At 35.7% G+C, this 18,201-nt stretch overlaps 1 protein-coding gene and 1 long non-coding RNA gene across 4 annotated transcripts in view; one reads left to right on the top strand and one right to left on the bottom strand.

Annotated features, from left to right (window-relative positions):
- LOC128020760 (seizure 6-like protein) overlaps positions 1–18,201 on the bottom strand; it is a 44,778-nt gene that overhangs the window by 8,570 nt on the left and 18,007 nt on the right. The window contains exons 2-6 of the mRNA XM_052607403.1: positions 8,647–9,063; positions 3,437–3,576; positions 1,328–1,523; positions 684–869; positions 1–30 (exon numbers count right to left, since the gene is read on the bottom strand). The exon at positions 1–30 is cut by the window's left edge and continues 142 nt beyond it. Coding sequence (XP_052463363.1) covers positions 1–30; positions 684–869; positions 1,328–1,523; positions 3,437–3,576; positions 8,647–9,063 — 969 coding nt within the window. The remainder of the gene's footprint in view (positions 31–683; positions 870–1,327; positions 1,524–3,436; positions 3,577–8,646; positions 9,064–18,201) is intronic.
- On the top strand, positions 13,312–16,850 carry LOC128020766 (uncharacterized). Of its 3 annotated transcripts, XR_008185389.1 has the most exons (4): positions 13,312–14,365; positions 14,465–15,066; positions 15,259–16,141; positions 16,678–16,850. It is a non-coding gene; the product is annotated as an uncharacterized LOC128020766 (long non-coding RNA). The 3 variants fall into 3 exon arrangements; XR_008185387.1 differs by having other exon boundaries at positions 13,312–15,066; XR_008185388.1 differs by having other exon boundaries at positions 13,312–15,066; positions 15,233–16,141.

Raw genomic sequence — 18,201 nt, 5'->3', positions numbered from 1 at the left:
CGGCATTTTTTACAACCCCTCCACATAAAGCTTGATGATGGAATAATGGAAAATGTGTTTATGACTCTTTTTAAAATAAATAAAGTAATAAAAGGAAATATGTATATGTATATGCGTGTGTTATAGTAACATTAAAATTAAATTAAATTTATGCATTTAGCAGATGCTTTTATCCAAAGTGACTTACAGTGCATTCAGGCTATCAATTTTTACATATCATGTGTTCCCGGGGAATCGAACCCCCAACCTTGCGCTTGCTTGATTGCTAGCGCAGTGCTCTACCAGTTGAGCTACAGGAACATTTTTAAATAACCTATTTCTATTATTACCATATATATACACATTAGTGCATCTTATAACATCCAAGTGAAAAATATAACACCAGCATGTCAGAAAAATTGGTTTTATCTTTGTCTTGGAAAATAAATACAACAATCTTCATTTCAAAATAGGGTAAAAAAATAAAAATAAAAATAAAGGTCTGATTCTTTTTTTATACCCACTGTATTTGGAAATGTAATTTATTTCTGTGATGCAATGCTGAACTTTTAGCATCATGTCTTCAGTGTCACATATATATGTATAAAATAAATGTTTAATCTGAGGGTTAGGAGTTTTTCCAAATGTCCTCTATTTATATGAACATTTACGCACTTGTTCCTCTACTAATCTCAGTGTCTCACCTCTGCAGCTTGGCTCATGTTGGCTCCACACGGGCAGCGAGGCGTTGAGACACGTGAGCGTGGCGTCCCCCTGCAGGTGGTATCCCATGTGACACTGGAAATGGGCCGTGCCTCCGGGATGCAGATCTTTTACCGACACCTCCCCAAAATGAGGCCGTCGAGGCAGGGCACAACTCAGGCGAAAAACTGGACAATAAAGAGTGCATGATTATCCTTCAAAAAATCTCCTTTTATGACATCGGAGTAAATAATGATCGATTTTTGGGGGTGAACTATTCCTTTAATCATTTATGAAGAAAATGTATGCTAATGCCACTCGAGGATGCAGAATGAGACAAATTGCACACAAGACGGCACAATAAAGCCTCGTGAAATACATTAGCAGGTTAATGGACACGGCCAAATGGAGCCTCTTTCAATTAAAAGTTTGGAGGCAAAGTCTGGCCGGCACCACAAGAAATGAGACTTCCGGATGAGAAGCGTTTTTAGGATTTACACAAGCACCTGTGGGACTCATTAATATAATTTTACATAAACATCAGAGTTTTATGTAAAAGAGTAATTATCTGTATAAAACCACAGAAAGAGGCACGTACCAAAGATGCTGTTGAATGCATAAGTGGCTTGTCTTGAAAAAGACTCACTTTGGTAATGCAGCTGAAACGTGCCGAATCCTCCCTCTGGAGACGAGCGGTAGAACACAGACAGTGTGTTGGTCGGGCTGCGGATCACCTGACCTTCCACCAGAAGCGTCTGATTGGCCAGAACCAGCAGGGCCCCGGCTTCATCTACCCCTCTGATTGACAGCTGCTCGCCTTCTGACAGGTTGACACTTTTGACCTACAACGAAGGGATGCCAATCACGTTAGCAGGAACCACTGGTAAGAAACACACAGTACAGCATGAAGTATGTCTGGTAAGAACAGTACAGCATTCACAGCAACATTCTTATCATTTGAGAACACAACTTTACAAAAAAGTACATGGTGCCATGATGGTCTCTGATAATTATGTTATGGTACCTTCATGCATGTGTAACTCAAAATACAGAGACAGTTACATGCGCCTCGGCTTCACTCATTAAACAATATATGTATAACAATATAACCTAACAATTTGTAAAAAAATATGGAATAGATTGTCCCCTTCATCTGACAAGTCACGTCTAAGACATTTACAGTTAGTTTATGTTACTTCTATACCTCTTTAGTCTCTAATAATTGTGTTTTTCATTGCTAAGCATTGTTGCAAGGTTTAACAAGTGTGTAATATATATATATATATATATATATATATATATATATATATATGCGTGTGTGTGTGTGTGTGTGCATTATACATTTTTTATTAATTAGTATATATTTAATTATTATACCCAATATTTCATATAATAATAAATTGTATATATACTGATATTAATTGAAATACTGTATACATCATAATATATAACAAATTAATATAATAAAAACCTAATTAGTGTTCATATTTAATATGTACATGTGTATAACTATCATAGATTCAATTATATATTAATAATTAATATAAACACATTTGACTATTATATTTATTATACTTATATATGCAATATTTCATTTTATATATATATATATATATATATATATATATATATATATATATATATATATATATATACACACACACACACACACACACACACACACATATATATGTGATATTACATGAAATACTGAATACCTAATAATAAATAAAAATGAAATGTTCATTGGTGTAAATGTTCTTTTATACATTTATTTATACACTATTTATACACTTTAAAATAAAAAGAGGTGTATAAATAATAGTGTCCAAATGGTCATTAATATCAATTTAGACACTTGATTAGAGGCTTGCATAGTGATTTTTCAAACTAATTTACACATATATATTTCATATGGTTTATTTAAATGTGACTTTGGCATTACATTTCTTAAATATTCATATTCAAATCTTGATTTTGATGGAGGATAACAAGAACATTTTTCATTTTCTTTGAAATAACGTGCAGCAATAAATTGTATGGAATAACATCCGGAATGTGCAGTAAGAAAGTAAAAAGGGTTCATGTTTAAAGCATATCACAGCCAGCATGGATTATCTGTATCTCATCCGATCCCATGAGGACAGTGTGTGTAAACACAGCAAATTAATAGGAAGTGTTTTAATCCCTTGAGACAGAATATTCAACACACATACACAGATACAGCAGGACTCTGGTTTTGGATTAAAGCGGTAATAAGAGATTATGTCACAGGCGTGAATCATCCACAGAGGGACAGGGGACGTGGTCATGGGATTACAGTCGGCTGTATGCGGGCTCTCTGGGAACACACTGCAGCCGCACAGGCCTTAAGTGCTCAACTCCAGTAATTAGATCCGAGCAAATACACCACGTTCCACTAGAGGGCATGTTCGACCGGACGCAGGGTTGTTAAGCTCAGTCACCTGTATCCGAGGGTGTCGAGAAAATGTGCTAGGCACTGGAGGAAAAAAAGCTTGTTAGGCAGCAGATTGCATTTCCAGATAACTCCCTCGGGGCCACATGCTGTGGTCGGTGTTCTGCAGCTGCTTATTTGCTGGATTACACAGTCTATTAACATGTCATTTAAAGAGATCCATGCATTAACAGGTGCCCATTCAGTCAAGAATATTCAGCGTAGTTTGTCATATCATTTGGTGCTGCAGGAAATATATGATTAATGGAAGCAATATTTACAGCTTATATTTAAAGGTACCTGTAGCTCCACACCGTAGCCCATGTAGACGGTCACTGTGTAAGTGCACTGCAGGAACACTCCTTCAGGGAGGGGAGGGTCGTCTGAAGAATCGATGTAGCCCTCTGGGTCGGTGAAATTGACCCTGCAGTTTGTTACAGCTGGAGGAAAATTCCAGACAGATGACATTAAAAACCCAACCGTTTGTCTGAGAATGTCTCCAGAGGGGATTCGAGATGGAAAACAACAGCGAGGAGAAACATCTATATCATGTTGTTGTAGCTGTGCAAGAATGCTAGCTCAGAGTAGCTCCAGTTTTCACACTGGTTCAGGATAGTTTATACTGGTTAGTTCCAGTTTTGCATGAATAATGCACAATAAATATTTAGTTTACACCAGGGGTGGTTCTAGGGTGAGTGGAGATCCGGGGCTTAGCCCAGAAAAATCCATGTATGTATATTGTGACTTTTTATTTTAATAAATCAGAAAGATTTACCTTGTTTAAAATATACAAAAACAATAAAAACAAAAACAAATTTAAAACAATTTATTAGTATTGAGGAAAATACATTTGCTTTTTGCAAACAAAAATTAAGAATTGCAAAACAAATGAAACAGCGCAAAAGCAATGATTTTGCAATAGCTACATATTTTTTCCATGGTCATATCAATTACTTTATTTGCAACCCTTTTATTTTGCGTGTCAGTCTAGTTTGAGCTTGCCATACCATTTTTCACTTTTCTGCACGTCTCTCTTTGTGGCACTGTTTTGACCAGAGATGTATAGTAACGAAGTAGAACTACTTCACTACTGTACTTAAGTACTAAAAGGCGGTATCTGTACTTTACTAGAGTATTATTTTTTTCTCCTACTTCCACTTTTACTTCGGTACATATTTTCGCTGAGTTTAATACTTTTACTCCGATATTTTTTTTATGTGCTGCATCGTTACTCGTTACAATTATAAAAATGTTACGAATCATTCCATTACAAACCACTGCCAGAACTGTAGATGGCAGATTTGATGAAGCTGGCACATCATTGAGCGAATCAAGCGAGACTGCGCGTGCTGACTGAACTGCTGTGAAGAGAGAGATGAACACCGAGCCGAGACAGATAATGACTCGTTCACGAGTCAATAACCGGTTGCATCGGTTTTCGGATGACCAGTAACGTTAGTTCTTTCTGACAGTTCGATTCAATAAACCAGTTGAAGAAAACAGTTCACCGATTCTTTTGCGCTCGATGCAATGGCGTCATTGGCGTTGACTGCACTTGGGCTCATAACATTAACACAGAATCAGTTCAGAATCAATCACCAAAATAATCAGTTCTGTTCAGACGCTCTGTGTGTCGGTTTGCTTCACGCTAAATCACACATGCGCAGTATCATCAGCTCCTCGGTTCACGAATCGGACGCGTCTGACAGAAACGGTTCTTGACTCGTGAACGAGTCATTATCTGGCTCGGCTCGGTGTTCATCTTCAGTTCTCTCTTCACAGCAGTTCAGTCAGTGTACTGTTTGAGTCAATGAATTACTCCGGGATATTGGTTTGTTTTAACTCAGAGGGAGTGTCAGACACATTAAACAAGTTAACAGCTTAATTCATCTGTGGATTAATGCGCATTGGAGACGCGAACTGTTTAAAACGATTCAGTTCGATTTGGTGGACTGTTTCAAAAAGATCCGGTTACATCGAATGATTCGTTCGCGAACCAGATATCACAAACTGCTTTGTTTTTAACTGTCTTACAACAGACACGGAAGAGAAGACAATGCTGAATAAAGTCATAGTTTTTGCTATTTTTGGACCAAAATGTATTTTCGATGCTTCAAAAAATTCTAAATGACCCTCTGATGTCTTATGGGTTTGAAACAACATGAGGGTAAGTTATTAATGACATCATTTTGCAAATTGGGCTAACTAACCCTAGTAACCGTTTTTTGTTTACAAGAAGTTACAGTCAAAGGAATTGTTATTGTCCTTTAGGTTAATCATTTGAAATAGTAAAAACAATATGTTCCAACTTTTGACTATTTTCTTTAATAGCTACATAACACAATACTTCTACTTTTACTTTCAGTACTTGAGTAGTAAATTTTAAAATAGACTACTTGCAATACTTAAGTACAAAAAATTTTGAATACTTTAGTACTTCTACTTAAGTGTGGTGCTTAAAGAGCACTTCTACTTCTACTCAAGTCACTTTTTTGATAGAGCACTTGTACTTTTACTCAAGTATGGTTCTCTAGTACTTTATACATCTCTGGTTTTGACGTGGGGTCAATTCGGGAGTTCGTAGCGGGATCGAGAATCATTTGAATCAGTTCGGGAGTTCGTAGCGGGATCTCGAATCATTTGAGTCAGTTCGGGAGTTCGTAGCGGGTTCGCGAATCATTTGAGTCAGTTCGGGAGTTCGTAGCGGGATCGCGAATCATTTGAGTCATTTCGGGAGTTCGGAGCGGGATCGAGAATCATTTGAGTCAATTTGGGGATCACGAATCATTTGAATTAGTTCGGGAGTTCGTAGCGGGATCGCGAATCATTTGAGTCAATTTGGGGATAGCGAATCATTTGAGTCAGTTCGGGAGTTCGTAGCGGGATCGCGAATCATTTGAGTCATTTCGGGAGTTCGGAGCGGGATCGCGAATCATTTGAGTCAATTTGGGGATCGCGAATCATTTGAATTAGTTCGGGAGTTCGTAGCGGATCGCGAATCATTTAAATCATCTGAATCCAGTTTGGGAGTAGGTCAGGAGCGGGATCGCGAACCATTTGAGTCAGTTTGGGGTTGGCGAATCATAGCTGTATATGGATAGGCATTTTTAAATAATTTAGTAGCTAGTTATAATTACGATTTTCACGCTTGTTTAGGTGTGAAATGTGAACTCGTATTTTTTGTTTTAATGATGTGCCTTTTAACAGTATCAATTATATTCGAAAACAAATCTTGCCTAAAAAGTGCACGCATCTAGGCTAATGTAAAGGTACATGATGAAGTCATACTAGTGCGCGTGTGCATTTTGAGCGCGTTCTTTCACTGCATTATTTGGTGTATTCAAATGCATTTATGAATGCATGTGAATGATCACAAAATTCAAGATATGAACCCTTTGTGCCAAAAGGGTTCTTTCTTGTCCTTATAGAACCTTTTTAGCATAAAAGGTTCTTTGGAGTTGAGTAAAGAACCCTGTGGTTCTATATAGAACCCCAATGATCCCTTTCTTTTAACAATTTGTTGTCATAAGCAGGGTTGGATCTAGGGTGAGTGGAGATCCGGGGCTTAGCCCAGAAAAATCCATGTATGTGACTTTTTATTTTAATAAATCAGAAAGATTTACCTTGTTTAAAATATACAAAAACAATAAAAACAAAAAAACAAATGTAAAACATTTTATTTAAAGTTTATCCCTTGTATCCCGACACATATGCTGATGTTGTGTCTCTACTTTTTTTTGTCTCTGTCTCTGTTTTATTTTATTTTCCAATCAAGCCTGACTGGCTACACTCGTCTTGGTAGAACAGGGATAAGAAGCAAACATTAAGCAGTGCACTGACACACTCTTACTCTACAAAGATATCTGGTCAAAGGAATTTATCTCTGTGTTTATGTACACTTAAAGCCAAGTATAATTATAAACGCAGGGCTCTTTACACTTATATTTTTAAAGGAGCCCTTACACATCACTTACAAATTGCATAAATACTCTTATGAGGCTAATGTATCAAATATAAAATTTGGAATACAGAAATATGAAATTATGAAAAAAATTAGATTGGTACTTTGCCACTAGGTGGCGGCATGCCACTGCCTTAATGAGTGAGTCTGTCAGCCATTTAATCAATGGATTCGTTTGAAACTGATGATTCATTCAGAAAAAGTGTGTGTGTGTGTGTGTGTGTGTGTGTGTGTGTCCTCTAAAGACTGTGCTGCGCAACCGTTAACTTTTAGATGTTCAAAATGTAACGTTAAATCAGACACAATTTAAAACCGAAAAAGAAATCTAATACTATGATTAAAAGTTAGAGATACCTGAAGCTGTTGTATCTTGGCGTTCAAGTGTTCTTCTTTTTTGAAGAAGAAGAAGATTAATTTTGAAATATCCATTTTAATTTTCGAATAAATTGATCTAGTAAAATACTACACGCCAACAAACCGCCTGCCTCCAAAAGATCTCACTTCATTGGCTGGATCGTACAGACGCTCATCGATGGTTGGCCAGTTTACATGTCAGTTAAAAGCACTAGACTCAGTGGGCGGTTTTCGTCGGATGTGAATGACAACGCGTACTTACTTGGGTAAATTTACAGACACTGTGGACTTGAGTCGAGAGATATTTATTTATTTATTTAAATTCTAATATAAATTAATTTATTGGCCATGAAAACTCATTGATGGCATGGTGGTAATAAAAACATTCGGGGCTTTAGCTACTGAAAACATTCGGGGCTCCAGCCCCCTTAGCCCACCCCTAACACCGCCCCTGGTTTACACTTATGTTAACCGTGACAGATGCTACTAACATGAAGTGTCATATTGTATGCTATTATTAGTAATAAAAAGCAAATATCTGAGCAATGGTGGGCAGAGTTAGTGAAAATAAAATAGCCACTGCATTCAAGACAAAATGCTCTGATGAACGTTATGTTTGTCAGTCATCACAAGAGATATTGGATAGTAGCCAATTATCAAAGCAATGTTTTTTTGTATTATTAATAATTTAGTATTCTTTGTATACTATTATAATATTTATTAACATTTTCAATTAACCTTTTAATATAACTTTTTAATATTTCATATAAAAAATATTAGTTTTTCTATTTTTAGTTTTCATTTTGAATTTGAGTAATATGTGGTTATATGCCTTTTTCATTTTTATTTGGTTTTGTGTTTTAATGTTTCTACAGTGTTTTTTTAATGTGCATATCTTCCAAAATTATCCATCCAAAGTGGCCATGCAAGCTTTTTTATGCGCATTATGGATATTTTATTCACATCTTTGGGTTTCCAATTGGCATTACACAATATCAGAAAAAATTCATTAAAAGTGAATGGAAACCAGTCTAGCCAATGATTTTCATTGACAAAGCACTCGTTCAATTTCCATGAGAGCTTGCGAGACAACAACAAAACAACAAACAAAACAACAAACAAAACAACAAAGTTAAACAGAGTCAACTCTGTGTAAATGCACAGCAGCATGAAGGACATCCACTAGTTTTCTTACCTGAGGTGAAAACACCAGACTCAGTTTCAGCATTCACAGTGGTGCCCAAAGGTTTGGGGTGTGGGGTCAGAGCATCGGTATCCCAGCTCGATGTTGCGACGGCCTCCGGGGGTTCGGTGGGGAGGTCGTAGGCTGGAGGTAAAGTGGGGTGGCCAGTGGCACTGTGTGCAGGGAGCATCTTCTTCAAGAAGGGCTGGTCAGGGGACCGGTCCTCTGCTTCGGTCCCAAGCTCCTTCCCCAAAATGGGCAAACCACTGGGAAGAATCACACCCTTCTGGGCCAGAAGAGGATCCTTAGGAGACAGATCTGACTCTAAGAAGTCCTGCCCCATGGATGCAACTCCTCCGGGGGCTTCTTTAGGGACTGGTACCTGCATCACTGGTGCAAGGCTTGGTGGAGGGGTCAAACCAGACTCATCTGGAGGAAATAGAGAGTTTGAGAACAATTAGGCGGGCATAAACAAGTTCTGATAAGTTAACCAATATCTAGTTTGTCCTAGAAAGCAATGCAGAGAAAATAGACACTTTTGCATTTCTGTTTCTGAGATTTGAGAAAAAGACTGCAAACAGAAGTTAAAGATCTCAGTATAAAGTCAAACATTTCTCATAAAAATTATCCAAGATCAGATAATCTGAGTTGCTATCCACACAATTTTTATAGCTTTCTTACTGTGTACAGTACATACAGTACATAATTTGAACCTCTTTATCCCCTGTTGTTGAAATATGAAATTTCGAGCCGAAATCAAACATGACAGCTCTGAATTAAAAATGATATTGTCTGCTCAGTATGGATGGTTTTCAATGCCAATTTCCTATGTACTGGCTCAATGATTCATTGCAAACAACAAATTTAATGACAAAATCTAAAAATAGTAAACAATTATAAAAATAAATGTTAACTGAAATAAAGCTAAAATAATATGTTCATACTATATGCCAAGTTGAAACTATTAGTTATTCACCACGCAATATTTCTCATTTTTGTTTAAAGTGTAAACACTGAAATTACTAACAGGAAATAAAGTAAATCTGAAGCTGAAAAAAAAAACATAAAAAACTGAAATAAATATAAATTAAACCTAAATAATAATATTATAAAAAACAACAACAAAGCAAATAAAAAAGGCACAATACAAAATTACAAAAAATACTGAAAATATAAAAATACACATCACTTTAAAATATTAATAAAGCAATAATAATATATAAAAACTAGAAAAATAACACTGGTTCAGTGTACATTTAAGACATGGTGTCACACTTGTCATTTTCATAACTTTCACTGACTTCACCACACAAAAAAATACAATATTTTGTGTGCATTAATTTATTTATTTTTATTAAGAAAAATATATTTAATATAATTTAATGTATTATACTCTAATTAATTGCTACAAAATAATAAAAACAATATAATAATAAAAGCAGTTAGAAATGATAAAACTACACTATAATTTCATAATTACATATAGTTAACCCTTCAGATTTTTTTTTTTTTTTTGAAGCACTGAAGCATTGAATGAAAATTAGTTAAATTCTCATAAGCTGTGAAAATCAATCTCTCCGCTATAACATTTCCGTTTGGAAAGGCATGTTGTCAAACACATAAGTGATAATATGCATGATTAGTGATAAGGCTGTGGTAAAGCGCGGTTAAACAAGCTTTCACTGCTGTATTCATTCAGAGCAGATGTCAGCTGTATCACTGACGAAGGGTCGATGTTAAAAGGGTGGGAGTTCCAGCTCGGGGGGAATCTAGTTTGCACAGCACTATTGTGGGTCTGTGAAGGTGAGTGGACCACTGCCAGGACTGCCAGTTATAATAACTCTCTGCCACTGATTCAGGTTTGCAGACAGTCCTTAACCGTGAGGATTGACTGGATCGCAAATGAAGCATGTAGGAGAAACGTCTTGGTAAGAAATGCACCGACACACCGTCTCCTATACGTGAGCTACATGGAGCTACCGCCTCCTCACTAACCCACCACCTGAACTCATGCTCAAGCCCTCTGAAACACTGCAACCTCTCATTTTCTGACAAAAAATGTCAATGAGCCATTTAGACAGTTAAAGTGTCATCAAACTGTCATGCCTATGCTTTGAGTAAATGTAAGTCCAAAGGATCCAAAAGTAAGTGTCCTGAAGTGTGAAACCACACTGTAAAGACACACACCTTTTTTTTTTTTTTTTACAGAAAATTATAAATTTTTGAATAAATAAATAAACCCACATAAAATTAAGAAATATTTAATACTATTGGTATTTTAACTATTATGATAGTTATGATAAAAAAATATCATAATAAAAATTATTTTTACAATTTAATATGCCTAAACTGTTTTATTAAAAATAATTATGTGAACATTGAATTTTACAGTTTTATATAATAACCCAATGCTAAATATCTTTTCAAAGCAAACTAATTTACATGCATACAACTTTTGATCTCTGTTGGCTTTTTCACCACAGCAGCCATTACTCCAGGTGAAAAAAGAGGAAGTGTCTGATCAATTAAATTACACCGGCGGTAAAAGCTATTACCCTCTGCGAGTGATAGAGTGTTGTCCAGGGACGTTGTCTGAGCAATAAAACATGTAATGAATGTGAAAACAAGGGGAAAGCACCCACTTTGTCCTCTAGTGAAAGTTAATTTGATCCCTGTATGGTATACATGCACTTCTGTTCAGTTTAAGCAATCCTGAATTTATTACTCAGCATTAGAGATTCAAACAAGATGATTGTTGACTACTAGATATATAACACTTATATTTAAAACAGAGCTTCAACAGAAAATTCACATTTCACTGCTCAGGAATTCTCGGATATGTTTAATTTAGGAAGAAAACATCTCAGATGTTTTTTCTAAAATTCCTAAGTAGAAAGACACAAATAAGAGCGTTATTGACATACAGTAAGAGTACAGAGCTAGAATCAGATCATTTGATTTTAGGAATACCTAATGAGAAGAGTGTCATATTTTACTTTTGATGGCAGTCTTTCATTTGAGAGCAGTTTGAGATCTCTCGTGAAACTCTCGAGGAGATTACCAGGATCTTTTACTTAGAAGAACAATCTCAAGTTCAGCAAAGCTTCCAGTTGATCTTCATATCTAATCAGTGTCTAGAAGAAACGACTGAAGTATTACAGAGATTTGTATTCGTATACAATGACTAGGTACAACAGAAAGCGGGAGCGCTGTGTTATCTCTGTCAATCATTTAATGTATAGGCAGGGACAAAGAGTAGCTATAGGAATTTTGCGCTGTTGTTCACTGGATCTTTTTCGCCGTGTTGAATTGTTGTTCTATGCTGTTTAACTTTTATTTATAGCAAGTGGGTCAGATGAAGCCAGCACCATCTGACTCTGAAACTCCAGTGCCACTAAACACTTATTAGAGGCTGGAGTTGGTTAGGAGAGGAAACCATTCTTCACAGAAACACAGAGAGAATATTTTAATCAAACTTTTTTTAAACTGCTATGTCAAATGTTAAACTTTTTCACCAAGCGGACACATAAAGAGCTTGTCAACACTGAACCTGCCTTTCTTCTGTCTGATTGCGATCCCGCAAATGATTCGCTATCCCGCTACGAACTCCAGAACTGATTCAAATGATTCGCGATCCCCAAACTGACTCAAATGATTCGCGAACCCGATTTGTAACCCCCGAACTAACTCAAATGATTCACGAACCCGCTACGAACTCCCAAATGACTCCAATGATTCGCGAACCTGATACGAACTCCCAAACTGATTCAAATGATTCGCGAACCCGCTACGAACTCCCGAACTGATTCAAATGATTCGCGATCCCCAAACTGACTCAAATGATTCGCGAATCCACTACGAACTCCCAAACTGACTCAAATGATTCGCGATCCCGCTACGTACTCCCGAACTGATTCAAATGATTCGCGAACCCGCTTTGAACTCCCGAACTGACTCAAATGATTCGCGAATCCACTACGAACTCCCGAACTGACCCAAATGATTCGCGATCCCCAAACTGACTCAAATGATTCGCGATCCCGCTACGTTCTCCCGAACTGATTCAAATTATTCGTAATCCCCAAACTGACTCAAATGATTCGCGAACCCGCTTTGAACTCTCAAACTGACTCCAATGATTTGTGAAGCCGCTCCGAACTCCCGAACTGACCCAAATGATTCGCGATCCCCAAACTGACTCAAATGATTCGCGATCCCGCTACGTTCTCCCGAACTGATTCAAATTATTCGTAATCCCCAAACTGACTCAAATGATTCGCGAACCCGCTTTGAACTCTCAAACTGACTCCAATGATTTGTGAAGCCGCTCCGAACTCCCAAATTGACACAAACAGAAAAAGTATTTTCTTTTTTTCCTTAACACTACCATTAGTTGCTTGGTTTATTGAATGGTTACTGTAATAAATCTATTTATACCATGGTTTGTCTGAATATTTGATTCTGATTGGCTGAAAGGTGTGCATTAAAATACTTTGATTCACAGGTACTTCCAGTCAGTTAAATTACAATTAAAGTTTAATGTAATGTAATGTAATGTAGGTTCAGAAAATTATCTGAACTTGAGTTCCAAACTGTATGACGTTCATTGTGAGGAGCAGATATTTGAGATGCCATAGTTTTAAAGAATTGACAGCCACGATCACTTGATTGCATGTCCCAGACAGCAAGCCAACATTGAATAAACATTGTTTTTCCATCTGAATCATCATTATGGTTGATATTGAAATTTCAATGCAAAATAAATGTTGAATCACCATTATCATATCGATGAAAACCTGATGTTATTAATGTTGATGGCAACAATATTGGAACAACATTGATCCATAGTTATCTTTATGATTGATTAAGCATTGATATTTGGTTACCGGGTGATCCCTGAATGTGTTGAAAAGTAATTGATTTATAGTGGACAGAGGAACGATGCGGTTGTTGAAAAGTCATCGAAATATAGTTGACCGGGAAATATGATAGAAAGTGCATCGAAATATAGTTGACCGGGAAATATGATAGAAAGTGCATCGAAATATAGTTGACCGGGAAATATGATAGAAAGTGCATCGAAATATAGTTGACCAGGAAATATGATAGAAAATGCGTCGAAATATAGTTGACCGGGAAATATGATTGAAAATCCATCGATTTTTGGTTGACCGGGAGATCAACGGGTGGTATACCCAACGTACTGCACCGGACACAGCTCATTTCTGGACCCTTGGCACAAGTGTACAGGTAAGCTTGCTTAATGTTCGATATGAACCCAGACAGCACAGGCACGCGGTGTGTTTTTATACAGTCTGTGGGCAGCTGAAGAGACTGGCTCATTTTCAAATAATGTTACCGTTAACTTGTTTAGACAACGGTCACGGTAAATTAATGTTAAAGCCTTTCGTGTCCAGCAGTTTCTCGGAGGGAAAATGTAAAAGCGGTTTATTAAAGAGAAGTCCTGACTCCTTTATCGTCGTGTTTTTCACTCTTTTACAGGCTGCCAGAAAGAATCCGTCTCTATAGTGAGTGATTATTGAATGAGGCTGTACATTATAAATGTAATGTTTTAACTCGAGATGTTTGTTTGTGTGAATGCTGTGTGTGCGGTGAGTTCTGCGCGAGCGGGGAGCAGAGTTGCCATGGAAACGGGGCATCAACACAAAAACCATTACTGGCAAGCAGTAACGTTAATCTCCGTCTCTCGCTGCGGTTTACGCTGTTTTAGGTAAGTTTAGTCGCTAAAATCACACAAATATGATATACAAATGTTTCTGACACGTTTCTTACTTGTTATTGACATGTTTCAATTACATTTATTTTATAGAAATGGTTTAGTGTCTTCGAAAAAGTCTGTTAGCATCTATCTTAGCAGTTTTCAGGTAATGTTAGGCTAATTTTGAGCTCTTGTTGATGAAACTCTGGGCTTTTCATCAAATCGTCGTGTGTGTGAGATATTTTGATGGCTCTGTGAATGTTTTGCTGGTGATTTGTCAGTGTTTTTTTTTTTTTTTTATAGAAAAGGCTGATTTACTGAATCGATGACGTCACTTACACTGAGAGTGTAACGTTAATCGGCTGAAAACAAGTTCACATGAGTTTTGATATTTCATGATAAACAGATATTAATACAAATTGTTCTGTGATTTCAGGAGGACAGAAAGAAACTATACAGAACAAAGTGAAACTCCAAGATTTTTGAAAAGAAAATTGGTGAAATATATTCTGAAAAAGGCATATTAATGTATTTCATGAGCTTCTTCAGTAAATCTGTATTTCTAAGTCAGTATCTCCCTTCAGAAATGTGGCTGAAGGGAGATACTGACTTAGAAATACAGCTGAACTCATGAAAAGAAGCTCATGAAACACATTAATATGCCTTTTTCAGAATATATTTCACCAAATTTAAGAAGTCCCTGACATCAAAACGTAAGTCACACTCAACCTAAAATTTAAAATATAGATTCTGTTATTTTAAGATTATATTATTAGTAGTATAATTTGTATATTACATATGTTATTATTGTTGTTATATATTATTCTGTCTTTTACCTCTGCTCTATCTTGTTTCCTTCTAATGAACCTGGAACTGCAGAGTAAATATTGTTGTCTCTGTGTCAGATGGCTTGTTTTGTTCCTGGACTCTTCAGTGATGATGAGCAGAGTCTGAGTGAACCTGCTGTCAGACATTAAGTACCCTGAGTACCCTGGGGTTTCAGTCAGGGCCTTCAGTAAACAACTGAATCAAACAAAATCCTTAATGGTTAATAGTTACTAGTTAATATATTATTAATCACTTATAAATCATTGAAATGTCAACATTGTACTATTATCTCAATAAACATTATAAATAATTTACAAAGCTTTCTGCACCCCCTAATCTATAAAGTGTAAACTACTCATCAGTTGTACTCATCGGCTTTCATTTGCTTTTGGATGTTTGCGTCGCAAGTGATACAGCATTGTACTTGCACAACTATTGTACTTCATTTTAATACCCAAACCCGGACCTCTGACACGCCAGGCAAAAGTTCTACCACTGAAACATTTGAGCTGACAAACAGATATATTGTAGCTTAATATTCACAATAGGAAGAAAGTGCAGCATAAAAAATATCATATTTTAGCATTAAAATCCCTTTAACATTTATGGTGATCTGAGAGGCCGGGGGAGTCCAGTTAATGGGGCGTAATTCATTAGCTTTAATGAGAATTGTATATTTTATAGGCCTACATTAAAATGTATTTAGTTTTTTATATTTTACAATTATTTCTTGAATGCTACTATTACATCAACTGTAGCTGAAAAGAATAAACCCCTGTATATTTAATTTGTATATTATGTTGTTTATATTCTTTGTTTTTATATTTTTAATAACAGATTGGTTACCTGAGTACATATGTATAAAGTACAGTCACACTGTATGATTGTGAATTTTAATTGCTGTTTTTAACAGAGATTTTTGTCTTTTCTGTTCTTTTACAGATGACTATTGCACACCAAGTAAGCAAAACAACATTTTTGATTTCATTTTATTTTATTTCTGCAAACAACTTGCACCACTTGCAATTGGTTTTCCAGCCCAAAACCTCATCAAAAACTGAATGCAACGGTTTTTGTCTATGATTATTTTGTCAAAACATCTTTTGTCTATGCTAACTCTAATCTACATTAACTATTTAATTAGTATCCAGTTATTTATATTAAATTTGTGGAGTTAACAACTACTTCTGAACCAATGAAATAATAAACATAAAAATTTTTGAGTCAATTGGCCTCATACATTTTCCTTATGAAAGAGGTCACTGCAAGCTAATCCTTTTTGCCTCCCTTTAGTTCGAATACATCCATGAACAGGCAGTTTTGAAAAGTGCTTTGAATATAGGGGAAATATGATCTAGCCTTCAACACGAGGACTTATTGCCTTATCCGATCATTGAAAAATCATAGGCCTAGGCTATTGAATTTGTTCAAATATATGTTCTGTTTAACTTAAATGCTATATTTGTTTTGCATTGTGACTTTATTTTCTGTTTTAGATGCTCTTACTCAGCAGATGGGGACAGCTACCATCACCCAATTTTCACCCAAAAGTGGCTGCGCTATTCGCCAGACCGGGCAGGAGGGACTGGACGACAACTTATGCAGGCATCAGATGACAATGAAGTGTAAATAAAGAGTAGAGGCTAATAAACAGGAATTTGATTTTAAATAGTGTGGTGTGTTTTGTGTTTTATACAAGATTTTAAATGTTCCATTCATTTTTTACATCCTGGCTGTAGATAAAGCAGGCTATTTAATTTATGGCATTACATTTAAAATTAACATTTTAAAACGATTGAAATTCCATTGAAATCACGTTGATCCTTGGTTCAGTTGAAATTTTAACATTGTTTCAATATTCCTGATAATTGAAATAGCATTGAAATTCCGTTGATTTATGGACAGAATTTCAACATTGTTTCAATATTAAATCAGGGTGCAAAATGATGTTGAATCAACATCAGAGTTCGATGTTGATTCAATGACTTAATGTTGACAACGGGATGTTGATTCAGCATAGTTTCAATGACTGTTTGCTATCTGGGGTAGCTCTGTGAATGTGATAACAAAATTTAATAAAAATTACTCTCCAGAAGCCAAAAAAAACTGTCTGTCCCAGTGCTCAAAATGTATAATCAATTATCATAATACTTAGATATTTCGTGATTAGTGCTAATGTAAATTTGTAAATATGAGGCGATTGATGTTATTCTGAAATGCTGATCTGAATTTTAATCTGTAATTACAATTCTTTATGAGTGATATTAATGTCCATTTGTAGATTTGAAGTACTTGATGTTCTGAAATGTTGATCTGAATTTTAATCTACAGTATGTATTCACATTCTTTATGAGTGATATTAATATGAATTTGTAGATTTGAAGTACTTCTATATCTGTATATTTCCATTGTGAGTTATATTATTATGGATTTGTAGTTTTGAGGTACTTGATGTTGTTCTAACCCTGATGGGAATTTAGATGAATCTGTATATTTGCATTATTTATTAGTGATAGATTAATGTAATTTTATAATGGACTTATTTTGTAATATGTAGATGTACAGTAGATGAAACTATTTTCATTATTTATGAGATTTTTTAAATGGTTGGTGTTTTAATGTTGATTTGTAGACATTTAAACCATTGAATATTTGAAATTACAGTAGCATTCTTTCAGTAATAGTAATTATTTTTGTTAATATAAATAAATGACTGAATGATTTTTATGTGAATTACATTTTTACATTTTAGGGTCTTGATGTTTGTCAATTATATGATATATTTAATCCGGAAAGGACAAAAGAAATAATCATGAATGAACCCCTAAAAGGTTCCATATAGAACCTTTTTCCTGGTTACAAAGAACCCTAAAGGGTTCTTTTGATTGAACCCTTAAAAAGGGTTCTAAAACCTTTCAGGGGTTCCAAATACGTAGCGCCTGATAGAAACTTTTAAGGTTCTATATAAAACCTTTTCTTCTAAGAATGTAATAACGAGATGTTATGTCGTTTTAACGTCC

This window comes from Carassius gibelio, chromosome A10 (assembly GCF_023724105.1).
Source record: "Carassius gibelio isolate Cgi1373 ecotype wild population from Czech Republic chromosome A10, carGib1.2-hapl.c, whole genome shotgun sequence".
Taxonomy (NCBI): Eukaryota; Metazoa; Chordata; class Actinopteri; order Cypriniformes; family Cyprinidae; genus Carassius; species Carassius gibelio.
Note: the sequence above shows the minus strand (reverse complement) of the source record. Positions and strands in the feature narration are given on the sequence as shown.